This window comes from Bubalus kerabau, chromosome 23 (genome assembly GCF_029407905.1).
Source record: "Bubalus kerabau isolate K-KA32 ecotype Philippines breed swamp buffalo chromosome 23, PCC_UOA_SB_1v2, whole genome shotgun sequence".
NCBI classification, from domain to species: Eukaryota; Metazoa; Chordata; class Mammalia; order Artiodactyla; family Bovidae; genus Bubalus; species Bubalus kerabau.
In genome coordinates this window covers 35,629,195-35,647,464 of record NC_073646.1, presented here as the reverse complement: position 1 = coordinate 35,647,464, position 18,270 = coordinate 35,629,195, and the positions used below count along the sequence as shown (strand labels likewise).

The 18,270-nt window shown below is 62.5% G+C and overlaps 1 protein-coding gene across 3 annotated transcripts; it reads left to right on the top strand.

Annotated features, from left to right (window-relative positions):
* Positions 1-4,142: 4,142 nt before the first annotated feature.
* Positions 4,143-17,724, top strand: SH2B2 (SH2B adaptor protein 2). 3 transcript variants are annotated; one of them, XM_055562112.1, is made up of 8 exons: positions 4,143-5,351; positions 8,650-8,751; positions 10,326-10,417; positions 11,735-11,826; positions 11,938-12,093; positions 12,905-13,113; positions 15,212-15,383; positions 16,132-17,724. In XM_055562112.1, the coding sequence occupies exons 1-8, from the start codon at positions 4,443-4,445 to the stop codon at positions 16,476-16,478; spliced, it is 2,079 nt and encodes a 692-aa protein (XP_055418087.1). In that variant the 5' UTR covers positions 4,143-4,442; the 3' UTR covers positions 16,479-17,724. The 3 variants fall into 3 exon arrangements, with proteins under 3 accessions (XP_055418087.1, XP_055418086.1, XP_055418085.1); XM_055562111.1 differs by having other exon boundaries at positions 11,935-12,093; XM_055562110.1 differs by lacking the exons at positions 15,212-15,383; positions 16,132-17,724 and having other exon boundaries at positions 11,935-12,093; positions 12,908-13,839.
* The last annotated feature ends 546 nt before the right edge of the window (positions 17,725-18,270 follow it).

The following is an 18,270-nucleotide window of genomic DNA, read 5'->3' as shown; positions in this document are numbered from 1 at the left end:
TAACTGGGGTGGGGGTTGGGGGATTCTCCCATTTGGGTTCTTGGCAGAGGGGTGAGGAGAGTCCACGGCTTGGAAAGGCACCAGGCAGGGACGTGATTAGGCTTCCCCTCCCCGCCCACCCCTGCCCTGCCCTTCCTCCCTGAAGCCCCCCATCCCATCGCCCTCCAGCCCTGGCATGACGGGAACAGAAAACATTTTTTCCAGGAGGGGAGGCCAGACAGCCTGGCTGGACCTGGAAAAAAACCCAGGGCGATGGATTGGGGAAGGTGGTCTGCCCACACAGGGCCCCTGGGGGGGTGGGGGCCACCGCCTGATGCCCAGACCAGGCAGGGTGGGACTCCCTTCCCAGTCCTCATAGGAGAAGCCCATGAAGGTGTGACAACCTCCTGCCTGTCCCTGGTCCCACCCCTGCAGGGACTGTGGGACCCTGGGCTTCAGGGTCAAGGGTCACAACAGTCAGGGCCCCTGGAGGCCACTGCTCCTGCATCCCACTTTATGGATGGGTAGCCAAGTGCTCGGGAGACACAGGGCCTGGCCTGAGACACAGCCTGGATCTCCCGCTGCCCAGCCCGTGGTTGTCCCAAGCTGACCGGGCAAGTTTCTTCTGGTTCCCTGGGGCCATAAAAGGGGGAGAAGGGGGACCCTGCTCATGGAAGCAAGAGGGCTGAGAACCAAGGGGACCGTGGGAGCGCAGGGTGGAAGGGCTAGTGTCTGGGAAGGCTTCCTGGAACAGGAGAGGGTTTTTACACAGCCCGGAGAGGGGGCAGAATTTGAATAGTCAGCCGAGTGAGGCAGAAGGTCCAGCCGGCTGGAAAGCCATGCAGGCAGAGACGGAGGAGGGAATTCCCATACAGCTTCTGGAGAAGGGGGAGCCCTGGGCCCGCTGGCTTCAACCCATAAACCTTCCCCACCAGCCCAGACCGTGGGGGCCGGTGATGGCGCCCACCCTGCTTCTGGGACCTCTGGCGTCCCCTCCCCCTGAAGCTCTGCTTTTCGCACCCCTGGGCCTGTGGTCCCCTCCAGAATGACTGACTGGGAGTCACCCTGGCGGGTCCCTGGAGACTACCTCCTGGCTCCACCCAGGGGTGAAGGGAGCCCCAGCCCTGCCTACAGGGACACAGGGATCGGAACACTGCAGAGACCACCTCCTACGCTGTCCTTCCAGCGAAGGGCAGTCCCTCAGGCTCATTTTTTTTAAAAATATTTATTTGATTGCGTCGGGTCTTAGTCGTGGCATGTGGGGCTCTCTCATGGCTTAGTTGCCCCATAGCATGCATGAGTGCTCAGCTGCTCAGTCGTGTCGGATTCTTTGCGACCCCATGGACTGTAGCCCACCAGGCTCCTCTGTCCATGGGATTCTCCAGGCAAGAATACTCGAATGGGTTGCCATGTTCTCCAGGGGATCTTCACGACCCAGGGATTGAACCTGCATTGCTGGTGGATTCTTTACCTCTGAGCCATCAGGGAAACCCAGCAGCATATGGGATCTTAGTTCCCCGACCAGGGATCAAACCCGCGTCCTCTGCATTGGAAGGCAGAGTCTTAACCACTAAGGTGCCAGGAAAGTCCCTCATCCTCACTCTTAAAGTGAGGAAACAGGCCCAGAGGTTGGAGGTGAGGTCAGCAGCCCTCACCCAGAGAGCAAAGATGTCAGGCCTGGAGCCCAGTTGAGCAGTCGCGGCACTTGGTGTCTGCCTGTCTGGGCCCCCAGGCAGTTGGGGACAGTGCTCCAGTGTCCCTGCTGGCACTGAGCCCTCTTCCTTGTGGCTTGCAGCCTCCCTTTCACAGGGAGCCATGCCTGTAACTAGCACCAGGGCTCCCTGCTGGCCCGCTGCCCGTGGCTTTTACCCCTGGCTGTACCACCCCTGTCACTTCTGCGTAGCCCCTGCTGGACCCAGGGGACATCGAGGGCTGCTGGTCCGGGCATCGGGCCCACGGGCTCCTGAGCTGCCAGCAAGTGGTTGGGGCGGAGAGTGGGGGAAGGCAAGGCAGGGCCAGTCTCAGTGCTTCCCAGGCCAGTCCCTGCCCAGGGCACGGCCATCGCCCCCTGCCCTTGGCAGACTCCTCTCTGAGTCCCGCCCCTGCCTCCAGTGAGGCCTAGCTGGGCCCCCTCCCCATCTCGAGAGCCTCTTCTGCAGCTCCTGTCCCTGCACTCGCCCATCTCCTTGCTAAGAGGACTCTGGGCCAGCCGGAAGAGGGTGGGGGGGACGGGGATCGATGCCTGAGCTGAGCTCGCAGTGGGACCGGCTTCCTCCCCACCCCCACCTGCCCCATGAGCAGGTGGACGGCATCCTCACCTGCTGCCGGCTAAGGGGCGAGCCCCTCCCAGGCTGCCCTCTCACCTGGTCTGACCCTCCTTGGTGGTTGCAGCGGAACAGGAATATCGATGCACCCTGTGGGGAGAGCGGCCTTGCTCTGTTGCCTCCCCCAGGGCTGTGCTGTGGTTACTGAGTGCAGGTCGAAGGCCGAGGTTGCCCCCCAGGTGAGAGGGAATCCCCCGGTGCCCTGTGGCACAGAGGCCCTGCGGATGATCTCACAGAAGTGGGGGAGCTATTTTTACCCGGCATTTAATTTACACAGCTTGAATCCCAGAGGACAGATGAGACGGTGCTCCCAGGAGCTGTGAGGGAAGGGCCAGGCCAGGAATCGTGGGGATCCTGGGGAAGACATGTGAGGGCACGACCCCTCCATCTCAGTTCCCCTTGCATCCACCGGCACCCCCAAACAGGGCAGGTCCACATCGCCCCACTTTTTCTCCAGTAATTTTCACCCTGGCCTGTTGCAGGGGGGAGAAGCATAAACAGAATGAATGGCCTGTGCCCCTAGGAGGGGTGCCACTTGGGGGATGAGGAGGCAGGGCCCCCTGATGACTAGTCACGCACCATGCAGTCTGGCGATCCTGAGTGAGGAAGGGTGGAGGGGCCTGGAGACAGGAGGCGGAAGCTGGGATTCCCAGATTCAGGCCTCTTCAAGAAGGTCCAATTTGGATGGGGTTCAGGAGGAAACAGGGCTTCCCTCGTGGCTCAGATGGTAAAGAATCTGCCTGCAATGCAGGAGACCCAAGTTCAATCCCTGGATTGGGAAGATCCCCTAGAGGAGGGAATGGCTACCCACTCCAGTATGCTGGCCTGGGAAATCCAATGGACAGAGCTGGCTACAGTCCATGGGGTCGTAAGAGGCAGACACAACTGAGCGCGCATGCATACACGCGCGCGCACACACACACACACTGGAGGGAACAATCAGAGAAGGTAGTCAGTCCACCATAATGGTAAGAAGTATAAAGAGGCAGCACCTTCCAGGCCAGTATGAAAAGATAGTCATACTGGATCCACACTGGGAGGTGACCCTCGAAGTCTCTGAGTTGGCGTGAGAATCCCAGACTTGTCACTAACAAGCTGTGTGTTCTCTGGCCCCGTGTGAGGGCTTGGGCAGTGATGGCTGTGACATGCCTGGTGTGTTGCACACACGCATCCACCCGTCCATGCAGTGTCTACTGAGCGCCTGCCACCTGCCCAACACTGGGGACGCAGCCGCTTAGAAGACGTCCAGACTGCTGCCCTGTGGAGGCGTCATTTCCAGGCGAGGGTGTGGTGCCTGGGAGACAGCACAACCAAGCAAGTGGATAAACAGTGTGAGATGGGGATACACACTGTGCCAAAAAGTAAGCACGCAGGATCCCAGTTCCCTGACCAGGGATCCAGCCCACACTTCCTGCAGAGGGAGGATGAGGTCTTAACACTGGACCACCAGGGAAGTCCTGAGACCTTCTTGTTCTAATAGAGTGGGGGTCAAGGAAAGCTATGGGGCAAGATGGTATTTGAGCAGAAACCTGGAGGACATGAGGCAGTGTGAGGGAAAGGACATTCCAGGCACATTCAAGAGAAAATCGCAAGTGCAGAGGCCCTGGGATGGGACTTGGGTGGGACCTGAGCAGAGGGCAACAGGTAGAGTTGTGGGAGTCGGATGGAGGCAGGTCACGGGAGGTGTGGGGGCCAGTGGCTTTTACTCTGAGTGGATTGGGAGCCATTGCAGGGTTCTGAGCAGGGGAGGGCCTGATCTGTCTTTAGAAATGATGACTGGGTTTCTGGGTGGAGAACAGGCTATGGGGAATAAGATCAATTTCCAGAGAGGAGTGCGGAGGGAGGGCAGTGAAGAGGCTGCTAAGGTACTGCTGGTCGAAAAGGGGTTGCCTGGGTCCCGGGACAGCAGCCTGGATGGTAGTGAGTGGAGGAGGAGTGGTGTTCTTGGCAAGTTTCAAGGGCAGAGCCAAGAGGGTTGCACATGACTTTTTCCCGTCCTCCAAACTTCCGGGACCCTCAGAAGAGGATCGCTGGAGGCTCATTAGGGACCCCACTTGAAAGCACCTGTCATCACGGCCTCCTGCCCTAGACCTAGGAATGACCTTGGGGTTCCCTGAGACTGCTGTTTGAAGAGAGTGAATGGAGGGGGGCATGGTCCCCCTCCCTCCTGCAGACACATGTCCCACCTCCCCGGTTGTCCTCACACACTGGCACTGCCAGAAAGGCGGCTGCACACCTTCCCGGGGAAGCGGGAGCAGGTGGGCGCTCCGATCCAGGGGTGGGGAGTTGACTCACCGGCTCCTCTCGCCCGCAGCCTCCGGGGGCTGCGATGGGACGGGAGCCATGAATGGTGCCGCCCCGGTCCCGGTCCCGGTGCCGGTCCCGGACTGGCGGCAGTTCTGCGAGCTGCACGCGCAGGCGGCCGCCGTGGACTTCGCGCACAAGTTCTGCCGCTTCCTGCGGGACAACCCGGCCTACGACACGCCCGACGCCGGCGCCTCCTTCTCCCGCCACTTCGCCGCCAACTTCCTGGACGTGTTCAGCGAGGAGGTGCGCCGAGTGCTGGTGGCCGGGCCGGCGCCGCCGCGAGGGGCGGCCGAGCCCCCGGACGCCATGGAGCCCGGGCCCGCGGGGCCCCCGGCGCTCAAGGCCGCGCCCTACGGTCACTCGCGGAGCTCGGAGGACGTGTCGGGGACCGCGGCGGCCAAGGCTCGCGTCCGCAAGGGCTTCTCGCTGCGCAACATGAGCCTGTGCGTGGTGGACGGCGTGCGCGACATGTGGCACCGGCGCGCCTCCCCCGAGCCCGGCGCCGCCGAGCCCCCGGCCGAGCCGCGCGACAAGTGGATGCGGCGCCTGCGGCTGTCGCGGACGCTGGCGGCCAAGGTGGAGCTGGTGGACATCCAGCGCGAGGGCGCGCTGCGCTTCATGGTGGCCGACGACGCGGCCTCGGGCCCCGGGGGCGCCGCCCAGTGGCAGAAGTGTCGCCTGCTCCTGCGCAGGGCGGTGGCGGGCGAGCGCTTCCGCCTGGAGTTCTTCGTGCCGCCCAAGGTGAGTTGCCCAGCCCCTTTGCCCTGGGAGAGGGGATCGTGGAGGACCAGGCTTCCAGCACCCCTCAGTCTTAGCTGGTTGGCAAAATGGAGTATTCCAGGTCAGGAGATTGGAGTCCGGGCCCACCGCCCCACAAGTCATCCCTCAAGCCTACGAGGGGTCAGAAAGACCCTCTGGCTACAGAAGGGGTTCTGGGTACTGTTCTGGGCGGGGGGCGGGGTACGGGAGAGCCTGGCTGCCTGGACTCCTGTCTTCCTCACCTGGAACCGCTGGGTGGCTGGAGCCTCCCCAGAGAGGCAGGCAAGGAGTGACATTGGCATGCTCGGGGCCTGCTGGAGGTCTGCAGTCGGGCTCAGTAGACATCTGCCTGACAGCCAGGCTCCAGCCCAGCCCCGGCCCAGGTGGCTCCCTTCTGGCCCAGGTTTCAAAAGCTGTTTTTTGCCTTTAGCAGCATCTTGCTCACCTGAGTGCACCACGCCCTCCCCTCCTCCTGGGGGTCACCATCAGAGCTCTAGGGGCAGCTTTGGGTCTCCTGGGGCAGGCAGGGGGAAGAGGGGGCAAACCTGCCTCGTTTGGAAGGAGGGAATAACTAACCATAGTGCCCGCTTTCTGAGGGCCATCATCCTCCCAGGACCCCAGCAAGGTGGGCATCAATGGTCCCCAGGTCACAGAAGAGAAAGGAAAACTCAGGGAGGGGGTGTGGCCGGCCCAGAGTCACAGAGCTGGTGGGTGGCAGAGCTGAGCTAATTATACCCATCACCCCGGTGGTCCTGGGAACGAAAGGAGCTGGGAGGCGGGAGCGTGTGCTGGTTCGGCAGCCCCAGAACCGCCCAGGGCCCCCACCCACCCCTGGGCCCACCCTGTCCCCAGGGCCTTTAGTCACCCTGAGCCTGGCCTCCTTCCCCACCTCCCTGTCTGTCTATACTCCCCATCCTCCTCCTTTCCTCTCTCCCCTTGGAGGTGGATGGGGTGGGGTCCCCAAGGTCTGGGGCCCATGAGCCATAGGAGAGGTGATTTCCTAGGGGGACACACTCTCTGAAGCGCTCTCTCCAAGTCCCAGGATCCCCCAGACTTCCCAAGGGCTTTCTGCCTGCCCAGGCCCCACCTTTAGGTCCCTGAGAGAATCACAGACCACTAAGCCCGAGGCCACCGCTCGTCAGACAGGGAGACCAAGGTCCAGTGAGGGTGGGAAGCGGGATGGGACTTGCTCAGGGTCACCCACAGGGCAGGGCTTGAGCGCCTCTGTGCCCTGAGTGGCAGCCGCAGCTGCCCGGCTGAAAATAGCTGCCCTCGAGGGAGGGGATGTAACAGCTGGTGCCCCCTGCGTGAGCCCCTCCTGAGCCCACCGCTCACCGCTGGCAGAGAGCAGGGTTCCTGGGGGGCCACTTTCCCAACCTCTGAGCAATCACCTTCCCAACCTCTGAGAAAGGCCAGTGGGTTCCTACCCCCTGATTTGGCCTCAGACCCTCCGTTTTTCATGCAAATGTTTGCAAATTCAAGACCGACTTCGTGGGAAGGGGGAGCAGGCTTGGCGAGGGGTCAGATCCCATTTCCCAGATGAGGTTGATCTAGGATGTATGTGCCCCACGGGAAGCCCCGGCTGACACTCCTCCCGCCTTTGAGTCCTGTTCACCCACCCATGGTCCAGAGCTCTTCCTTCTCTTGCCCCTGGAGGCCTAGCTGCACCCTTGGAGCTGATGGGGGCTTGGGGTCTACAGGCTCAGGGATTGTTTCCGGAACCCTCAGAGTGCCCTTTCATATGGCACCATGTGTCAGACCTCCAGCCCCCTCACCCGCCCTGCAAGAAAAGTCTCCTGGACCCCAGGTCCCCTCATAGCCCTAGGCCAGGCCCCAGGAAGCAATGATGCTGGCCCCCTGCCATCGGGGAACCACCAAGAAGCTGTTACTTGCTGGGCTGGAGGGCCAATCTCAATGGAGTTAGTGCAGGATGCTCTGGGGGCCCCGAGGAGAAGAAGCCTAGGCTGCCTAAGTGTTGACCAGTGGACAGGACCCCAGGACAGACATTGCTGGAGACTCCGGCTGCATAAGCCAAGGCCTGGGGTCATCAGTGGAGAAGGAGATGGCAACCCACTCCAGTATTCTTGCCTGGGAAATCCCATGGATGGAGGAGCCTGGTGGGCTACAGTCCATGGGGTCGCAGAGTCAGACACGACTGAGCAGTTAACAGTTTCACTTGGGGCATGAAACAGGCTGATAGTTCCAACCACGCAATTGGGAACAGTGAGCCGGAGCAAAGGGAGAGGCAGATGGGCCTCCAAGGCCAGGCAGAGGATCCAGCGCCTCTGGCCAGCGGGAGCCCCGTCTGGCTCTTCTCTGTGGACCTGTCTGTTCTACCCGATCCAGGACCACAGGCCCCGCCTGGCTGGCTGGCACAAGGGCCTGCCGTGGTCAGCAAACCCGCAGTCACCACCCTGAGCCCAGCCTGACGCCCGCTGGATGGCAGCCAGTGCTGCCAGGAACCCCCACCCGCCTGCCCACTCAACGTGGGGCCCTTCCCTTTCCTCCTAAGAAAGTCCCTGTCCCAGAGCTCAAGCTCTGCCAGGAATCTCAGTCTCAAGCCAGCCCGGGGGCCTTCAGGCCAGGGCCAGGAACTCTGGGGCAGAGTGGGGGGGGCAGGCACAGAGCGGCCCTCCTGGAGAGTCCTGCCAGCTTACCTCTGTCAAATCCCACACTGGCCTCTTTTCTTCTACCTGGAGACACGGCCCTGCCCAATTCCAGGAATCCCGTTCTGCATCAGGGTCTCCAACCCTGTACTGCGGTAAATCTAATCTGAAGGAGGAGACGAGCATTTATTTTTTTTTTTAATGAACTAGAATAGAAAGTGTCACACTCCATCACACACAGAGTAAATATTATCTGGTGAAATGTGTGTTTCAGAGATATTTTTACCTAGGTGTGTGTACTGGGTCACCATGTCAAATATATTTCTTACTATAGGTCAAGGTGAAAAATGTAAAAACCACAGATCTGGTGGGTGTGCTGGGCGGAAGGGTGGCTGGAGCAGAGCTCGCCCCCACTCAGAGCTTGGAGGTGGGAGACCCATGTCCATCCCAGCTCTGTCCCTGACTTGCTGTGTGACTATGTGAGGTGGTCCCTCCAGTTCCCAGGAACACCCTCAACTTACCCACCTGTGAAATGGGGATTGGGACACCTCCACCGGAGGGCTGCCTGGCATCCTAAGCTGGGGCGGCTCTGACCTCTGAGAGCGGGGGAGGTGAGAGAGGACTTCAGGAGGCCCTGGGGCCACTGTCTCACTGCCCTTCGTCTGGCCTCCCAGGCCTCCAGGCCCAAAGTCAGCATCCCCCTGTCGGCCATCATCGAGGTCCGTACCACCATGCCCCTGGAGATGCCGGAGAAGGACAACACGTTCGTGCTCAAGGTGAGCCCCACCCCTGGCCCTGAAGACCCCCGTGGGGGTGAGGGTGAAGGGCCAGCAGCAGGGTAGGAGCAGGGAATCCCAGATTGGGGGGTGGGGGTCCCAGGACCCTCCACAGATGTCAAGCTAGGACGTGAATCCTGGCCCGAGCTCCAGAGACAAGTGGCCCAGGTGTCGTCCACCATGTGGGTCCCCATTCCCATTTCCTCCTGGGCTGGGGGAAGGACCTGAGTTTCACTTCCCCCCTCCCGCCCCTTCCCCCACTGGAGTCCCGCCACCCGCATCCACCCCACAGGCAGGAACTGGTAGCCAGCCTGCAGCAGTTATGCAAATGCCCCTGTCCCCAGCACTGGAGTGTGGGAACCCGCCCGGCCCCACCACGGACACAAAGGCCCTGAGGGTGGCCAGGGAGGCACCCCAGTGAGCCTGGGGGCTGCCCGTCCTTTTCCCAGGCCCGGCTTCGCCGGGGTGGCCTGCTCGGGTTGCTGAGGACACAGCTCTGGGCTGCCAGGGCTGTGGCCCCGAGCCTCGTTGGAGAATCAGAGGGTGTTTGTGAGGCCAAGTCCCCAAGGAGGCCTGGTTCCACCCACCCGAAGCTGCATGGAGGGGCGCCCCACCCCACCCCCACCCCCCCGCCGCCCCGCCTCCTCTCCAGGGGCCCAGTTGGGTTTATGTTCTTACTCGGCCCTGTTTGTTTAGTCATGAACTCCTGTATTCATTTAACAAACATTTGCCAACCCCAGACCCTGAGTCACCCAGTCTGGGGGCTGAGGACATGGCCCCTCCCTGCCTGGCTCTCTCATCTGCTGGCCTTACCTGTGACAGCCGGGTGGCCTCTGTGTCTCAGTAGGCTCAGGAGTCCTGAGGTCACGGCGCCCACCTGCCGGGCCCGCTCTGGGCCTCAGTTCCCCATCAGTTCAGAGCAGGGTGGAAGTCAGTTCCGAGCTCTGATGGGATGGGAATCCCACTGCCCTTTACTAAACAAGAAACTCAGAGGCCAGGCCTTGGCATTAGAGACCTGGGTTCAGGTCCCAACGCCACCACTGAGTGCTCGTGTGACTGAGCCAGTTAGCGGACCTCTCTGAACCTCAGTCTTCCCATCTGTACAATGGGGAAAGTGTCACCTCTCTCTCCTGCGGCTGTTGGGAAGAGTTTATCAGATAGTGTGTGTGCCTGATCACCCTCTGGGTTGGGCTTTCTCCTCCTCGCTTCCCTTCCGGAGGCTGCTTATCCCTGGGGCGTAGCCGCAGAGGCAGAGTTCCAGGTGCAAAGGCAGGCAAGCCCCACCACTCAAGGCTGGGCCTGCTGGCCCCCCCCAGACTGAGGGTTGTGATGCCCTTCTCCCACCCCCACCCCAGCCCTTACCTAGCACGGCCTCCTCGGGGGCTGCATCCGCAGGGCCTGAGGATGACCTCAGTCATCCCGGTGATTTCCGGCGGTGGGCCCAGGGGGAGGGGCTGCTGCCTGCGTGGGCTGCCCTCTGCTGGGGACCCCCACTGTCTTCCCAGCTGCTCAGACCAGCGAGCTCCCCCCGGGAGTGGGATGAACCTCTGGACTCTCGACGCCCCCCTCCCCAGGTAGAGAATGGAGCAGAGTACATCCTGGAGACCATCGACTCCCTGCAGAAGCACTCGTGGGTGGCTGACATCCAGGGCTGCGTAGACCCCGGGTGAGACCCCTGGGACGGGTAGACGGGGTGGGGGGCCTACGGGGCTGTGCCCTGGCTGGAGCCTTCATGGGGAGCACCTTTCTGGTGAGGGCAGGAGCTGAGCTTGAGAAATGGGCCCTTCTCACAGCAGTCCAATCCAGGTGGGTGCTGGCCGGGACCCTCCCTGTCCCCACACACCCCCACTCCCAGCAGGCTCTGTAGGTTCAGGGTCCCGAGGCCTGGAGGGCAGTTGAATCATCTTCATTCAGGGGAGGCTGAAACCATGAGGAGTTAGATGGTAGTGACGGTGAACCCAAAGGGCCAGGGATGGAGGACCAAAGGGGAGGCCCCCTAGTCCAGTCCTGAGGTTCAGAGAAGCTGTACTGGTAGAGGAGCCCTTTCTCTGAGGCTTAAAGAAAGGGGGACCTGGGCCAGGCAGAGGGGGCTGGGGGCGGAGGAGGGCAGTGGAGGAGCGCGAGGGCCTGGGACCCGCGGGGAATGTCAGCACCCTCGGGTGGCTGGAGTTAGAACTAATGAGGCCGGGCCTTTAGCCCGGGAAAGCGGGTGGGTCTGGGCAGCGGGGAGCCATGGCTAGTAATAAACCGGGGGGCAGAAGGACAGCAGGGAGGCCGGCTGCGCCATCCGGGAGAGGTTCCCCAGCCCAGGACTAGGAGAGGCGGGCAGGGCACCGGCCGAGCCGTTGGCAGCGGCTCCTCTGGCTAATGGAGTGAGCCAAGCCCAGGGGGAGGGGCTGTTGCTTGCTAATTAACAGCTTCATTTAAGGAAGCACAATTAAAGTCCTGAGAGCCTCCCAGGCGACCCCCGCCCCCCCCACATCCCCGAAGTGGTTCTAATCCCTCCCCTGCCACCCTCCCAGCCATCTGCTCCGCACACTCTCTGCCTCACCCCCGTGAAGGTGAACCTCACTTTGCGGGTGTTTCAGAGCCGCCACAGATGGGGAGACAAAGGCCCGGGGGAGGGGAGGGGAGGGGCCGGCCCAGGCCCCGCCCCCCCGTGTCCCGCCCCCAGAAGGGGTCCTCCGTGGGATCCTCAGAGGAGACCAGCCCCTTTTGGGGGTTAGCGGGTAGGGGGTCGTGTGACCTCAGGGAGGGCTGCACGCACTTGGAGACCTGTCCATATGGCCCAGTCACTCACGTGGTGGCCACTGAGCAAGCTGAGGGTGTGATCGCAGGGACATGGAGGCAGAGGGACCCAGGGGAGCCAGACAGAGCAGATGCTGGCCGCGGGACAGTCAGCCTCTGCCTGGCTCCATGAGCAGACCGCGGTCAGGGTCCGAGTCGCACGGCCGAACACAGTTGGGCTTTCTTGCCTTCGCAGGGACAGCGAGGAAGACACGGAGCCATCCTGTGCCCGGGGAGGCTGTCTGGCCAGCCGCGTGGCCTCCTGCAGCTGTGAGCTCCTGACGGAGGGTAGGTGGGCACAGAGCTGGCTGGAGCAGTGGAGGGCAGGGCTGGAGACTGCGGTCGCTCCAAGGTGGCCAGACAGACACGCATGTTTCTAACCTGCCGCTTCTCCAGCAGTGGACCTGCCCCGGCCCCCAGACACAACGGCAGCCGTGGTGACAGCCCCACACAGCCGCGCTCGAGAGGCCGTTGGCGATTCCCTGGTCCACGTCCCGCTGGAGACCTTCCTGGAGACCCTGGAGTCCCCAGGCGCCAGCGGCAGCAACCGCACAGGTGCAATGGGGCCCTCCCTCTTCCTGCCCCCCTCCTGGGGCCCCTGCCCAGCCCACAGGCACCCACAGGCCCCTCCCAAGCCCTTCGTGAGCCTCCAAAGCTGTGACCTTTCAACCCCCGGGCCCTTTGCACAGCAACTCGGTAGTTTTGGCTTTTGCAGGCCGGGCTGGGAGCCTGACCCCTCCCATGGGCCCCAGTTTCGGTTGAAAATACTCACGGAAAGGGGTACCAAGGGTCAGAACCAGGGGGATGGGGACAAAGACACTTGATTTGTTCCCAAGTTTGTTGCTGACCTAAGAGAGTGACCCCAGGAAATTAAGCAACCCCACCAATTTTTTTCAGAGAAAAAACTGCTCAGTGATTGTGAAATAAGCATCTTCTGATGTTATACATATAAGCAGATAGCCTGAAGTCTGCACCAGCTGGGGCTATTGAGGACTTTAGTTACTGGTTCATGAAGTGCAAGGACATTTAATATATCTTGAGTGAGAACAGAAACCATTGGCCCTGTTGCTATTAATGAGACAAGAGGCTCCTGTTCCCTCATTTGATACATTCTCATCATTAAGCTATTTGCTAAACCAGACTTGTCAGTTTAAATCTACCCTCTGTTAGGCTATCATTTTCTCCTCTCTGTGCCTCGGTTTACCTCACACATTTAGTGGGCCGGGTCCGCTCCCTGCCTAGTTCTCAGTTATTCAAAGAGCATCTTACCTGCAAAAACCCAACAAGCTGATCAAGATGACCCATCCCTGTTCTCCTTCCTGTGGCCCCTCCATCCCCACACCCCTCACTCTGCCCTCCTCTGCAGCAGAGGAGGCAGCAGAGCCAGAGGCCCAGGCCGAGGCTGAGCTGGAGCTCTCCGACTACCCCTGGTTCCATGGGACACTGTCGCGGGTCAAGGCAGCTCAGCTGGTGCTGGCGGGCGGGCCCCGGAACCATGGCCTCTTCGTGATCCGCCAGAGTGAGACCCGGCCCGGGGAGTATGTGCTGACCTTCAACTTCCAGGGCAAGGCCAAGGCAAGTTGGCAAAGGGGTGCTGTGGGGGCACACACAGGGGAAGCCTCCAGCCCGGGGTCGGCGGTGGGGGTGGGGGCGGCCCCAAGGCTGCACCCCTGCCGGGCAGTAGGCTCCCTGGGGGTGGGGGCAGCATGGCTTCCCACGGGCCAGGCCTGCTCCTGCCTGTGCTGAGCGCACGCCTCCCTCCTGCATCTCCCTGAGGGGCTGCAGGCTGACCCAGCCGTGGTGTCTCCACGAGCCGATGGGGTCCTGCCTGTGGCTGAACCCACAGGAGGCTGGGCCCTTCTGAGAGTCTGGCTTTGACCCTATGCATTGGGGATCACGTAGCACTGGGGCTTCTGAGGGTCTCCACCTGGAGCCACCTGGGTACAGGGGCTGGGGTCAACCAGCACCCCCCAACCCCACACAGGCCCTCTTCTTCTCTGCTCAGCACAGTTCACCAGCCCCTCCTGAGCGCTAATCTGAGCCAGGCTTGTGCTCAGACCAGGCCGGGGGTGTGGAAGGGAACCACACAGTGGGCCCCAGAGAACCAGGCAGGAGGAGGGCTTTGGGGGGCAGAGGGCACCAGGAGGCTCCTGACCCCACCAGCCCCACCAGCCAGAGTAGGAAAGGACCTTGACGATGGATGGGGAATCCTTGAGGTGACGACAAGTGAAAGGGTAGGCCAGACAGGACAGGGCCAAGCCCAGATGGCGGGCTCTCGAGGAAGCGCCCTGTGTGCTGATAATACCTAAGGCGCAAAGGGAAACACGACAGCAAGTCCAGTGACTGTTGAGGGGGCGGGGGTGGTTAGAGTGGGCAGGAACCTCAACCCCCCTCTCCTCAAGTTTCCGATAAGGAAACAGACCCAGCCCTGGCTCCTCCCAGGACACGGGTTCCCGTCAGTCCCCGCCAGAGGAGGGGGCACCCCAGGACTCCCGCTCCGGGCCTGCACTGGGCCAGCGTCCCAAGCCTGGGCTGGCCCGGCTCAGACCGCCCCCCACGACCCCTGGCTCTCTGGGCAGCATCGGCCCCACCATGGAACACTTCTTTCCCTGCCAGGGCTTCTCTCTCCTGTTTGTAGGTGCCCAGGCTAGCTCCCCATCGCAGGCACACCCTGAAACCCTCCTGTCACCCTCCTTCTTGCCACACACACCCCAGGGACAGCCACTCTTCCCCGTGTGGGATACATACGGAGCAAAAAGGACTGAAGTCAAGAGCCCTGTGGCTCACCCACCACTCAAGACCACAGGCCTGGGGGCCCCCCCCTCCCTGCAGTGCCTGGCCCAGGTGGGCCCAGTTCCCCGGGCTCCTCCTTGACAGCTTGGATGAGTGACACCTGTGGCCACGCCCCCCCACCCCCACCCCCCCCCCCCTCCAGTCAGCCTGGGGTTGCTTCCAGCCTGGACCTTAGCTGGGCAGGGACGGACAGCAGACCCCTAGCTGGGCTGGGCAAGTCACCCCAACATGAGTTCTCTTCTTAGCTCTATGCCAGTGGCTGTGGGTGAGTCCCTCCCGCCTGTGCCTCAGTTTCCCCATCTCTAACACGGAATCTCTGGGCTTCCCTGATGGCTCAGACAGTAAAGAATCCACCTGCAATGCAGGAGACCCAGGTTCCATCGCTGGGTCGGGAAGATCCTCTGGAAAAGGGAATGGCTACCCTACTCGAGCATTTTGCCTGGAGAATCCCGTGGACAGAGGAGCCTCCCAGCTACAGACCTTGGGGTCACAAAGAGTCAGACACAACTGCTCAACGAATACAAACAAAACACGGCATCTCTACCTTCTAGGGCCTCTGGAGACTAGGGATGGACGGGGTGCGTGAAGGCCCTGACGCTGGTGCTCTCGGGATAGGGACGAATGCATTCCCCCTCCAGCCCTCGCCCGGCTCTGTTATCCTCATGCCCATCCCCGCCACCCGCGTGACCCGCCACCGGCGTGACCCTCCCCTTCCGGAGACGGGGCTCCGGGGTGAGAGGCCCTTGCTCTGACACCACCCCCATACGGCCCCTGTGAGACCTGGCCCTACCCCTGACCTTCAAAGGCACTTGCCAATCAGGGGGCGGGTCCAAGACACCCCTCCCTCCCCTCCACTGACCACGCCCATCTCTGCCCACAGCACCTGCGCCTGTCCTTGAACGGCCACGGGCAGTGCCACGTGCAGCACCTGTGGTTCCAGTCTGTGCTTGACATGCTCCGCCACTTCCACACCCACCCCATCCCGCTGGAGTCCGGGGGCTCTGCCGACATCACCCTACGCAGCTATGTGCGGGCCCAGGGCCCCCCACCCGGTAAGACACCCCTAACCCGGCCCGCGTAGACGGACGGGTGGGCAGTGGGGGAGGGCGTCACCCTGCTGGCCCCCGCGGGATGAGCACCAACCAGGTCTGGTACCTGTTGTAAACCACCTGGACCAGCCGGATGGGTGGGAAAGAGAGAGTCCCAGCGGATCCGTGTCTGGAGTAAATTCCTGGCGGGCGGAAGGGGGCGCCCGCGGGCATCCCGGGAGTGGGTGGAGTCCCTTAGATCCCGCACGGGAGGGGCTGAGCGCCGAGGGCTAAGGAAGGCAGCCTGGGAGGGGTGGGTGAAGGTGCGGGGCCCGCGGGTTGCGCGTTGGTATGTCCGCCGCACCTACGAAAAATGGAAAGTGTCAATCGTGTCCGACTCTTTGTGACCCTGTGGACTGAGGCCCGCCAGGCTCCTCTGTCCATGGGATACTCCAGGCGAGAATACTGGAGTGGGGTTGCCAGCCCTCCAGAGGATCCTCCCGACCCAGGGATCGAACCCGGGTCTCCTGCATTTGCAGGCAGTTTTTTTTATCGTCTGAGCCACAGCCGCCTATACCCAAGACTTTCTCTAGGAGGTGGGCTGGAACTAGGGGCGCGGGATTTGGGGTCTGAGCCTCCCTGTGTGATGCTAGGTCACCCGTTCCTGGGGCGCTGGCCCCTGCCTGCACGCTGCTGGGGCGGGGGAGGGGGCGGTGCGTGGAAGGAGGGAGGACTCGGGCTCGGCCCTGACGCCCGCGGTCTCCCGTTGCAGACCCGGGGCCCTCGCCCAGCGCCGCGCCCCCACCGCCTGCCTGCTGGAGCGAGCCGGCCGGCCAGCACTACTTCTCCAGCCTCGCCGCGGCAGCTTGCCCGCCCGCCTCGCCCTCGGAGGCCGGCGGCGCCTCGTCCTCGTCCGCCTCGTCGTCTTCGGCCGCTTCGGTGCCCGGCGCCCCCCGCCCCGCCGCCGAGGGCCCGCTGAGCGCCCGCAGCCGCAGCAACAGCGCCGAGCGCCTGCTGGAGGCGGCGGGCGGGGGCGCTGAAGAGCCCCCCGAGGCCGGGTCAGGCGAGGGCGCCCGGGGCCACACTCGCGCCGTGGAGAACCAGTACTCCTTCTACTAGGCGGGCGCGCCTACGCCAAGGCCCTGGGGCCACCGGACCCGCCCCCGGCCACGGGCGATGGCCCACGGGCGTCCAAAGCCAGCCCCTGCCGGCCCCCCGCCCCGCCCGGCGCTGGGTGGGAAAAGCGAAGCTCTTCAGTGAAGACATAATGTTATTAAAGAGCCTGTTTTAGGGACTGCACCTGGCTCTCCTGTCGTCCTTGCCTGGGTCCTCGCTCCTCCCGGGCCTGGCGGGGAGGAGGGGGCGCCGCACACCGGCTCCCTGGGGAGCCTCCGCCACTCAGCTGTGTCTCAGGGGGCCCGGCCTCCCCTTTGGGCGAGTGAGACTAGTAGACAAGCGGCGGCAGTACCTGAAAGGTGCAGAAATAAAGCGCTGGGCCCAAGAAACCCACAGGGATTGGGGAGGGGGCTTTGGCAGAGCTGGGCCAGAGGTGGAGTTGAGCTTTGGGGGTAAGAATGGGAGGTGGGGAGGGCAGAGGAAAGATGAGGAGTGACACAGTAGGGCCGGGTGAGAGCGGGACCCTGGAGAGGAGAAGGACCGGGACCTTGGCTTCCTCACTGAGGTCCTGGCAGTGTGAACAGGAATCCTCCGCACCATCCCACTGGGGGACTGGGCAGTTTGAGAGGCTGGGTTTCTCCACCTTTGATCTAGATTCAAACTTACAGCTGGCCCAGAGAGCCTCTGACCCCACTCTCCCCTGCAGGTGGAGGTCCAGCTGTGGCTCCCACCTGGAGACCCGGCCAGCTCCAGGTCCCAGCACCCCACCCTCGGGCAGTGGTTCTCCTGAGAAGGATCTTGTTCCTGCTGAGCCAAAGCCCTCACCCCCTCCCCCCGTACAAACTCAGCCTCCCCCCTGGGGCCACAGACCCATGGTCCCTCTGCCCAGGAGCACTCCTGTAGGGCCTGCATCGGTATGCATCTCAGAGCCCCAGACAGTTCATCCTCCTGGGACCGCCCCTGCAAGCCCTCCCCCATATGCGGGGCTACAGCGCCCCAGAGGGCACCCAGAGCTTTGCTGCCTGAGTTACCCAGTCCCGACTCCCACGATGACCAGGAAGTGACCTGGCTTCACCCCTGCTGCCACCACGGTGAGGGAGTACCAGGCTAGTGCTCAGAACAGCCTGTAACTCAGCTTCTGGCGTCCCCATCCTTGTGGCTGGAACCCGTCTGTGCTTTTGCCCTGGGCCCTGGTGGGTTGGGGTCTACACCAGGCCAAGTGCAAGCCGCCATCCCACAGAGCCAGGGTTTGGGGTGAGGCTCAGGCTGGACAGAGGACAGGGGGCTGGTGAGAGCTCTGTCTGGCTGCCATCTGCCTCTCCATCAGCTGGTGTCTCCCCCCTGGCAAAACGGGTGAGCCCCAGACATCACCCCCAAGCCTGAGGCTTCATCCTTGCTGCCTCAGTGGAAGGGTTTGGAGGTGACCTCATGGGCAGAATGGAGACTTGAATGTGTGGTCTGCCATTCTTCAGCCGTCTGTCCCCCCTTCCTGAAACGATCTACCAGCTGAGAGCTCAAAGCAGGAATCTGGGCCGGGGAGTAAGCAAAAAGCACCAAAAGCTGAAATGGGGGCCCAGAGCATGAAACAGGAGGAAAGGGTCTGCGCCCACTCAGTGTGGATGACAGGCACTGTTCCTAAGGTGTCCCCAAGGTTAAAGTGGATTCAGGGGAGAACGGTGGAAAAGATGACAGCCATCACCCAGGGCCCTCCAAGGGGTGTGGCATGGAGGCCCGGCACCAAGAGGTCAAGAGAAAAGAGGGGCGCTCTCCACAGTGTGACCTCCAGGGTGAGACC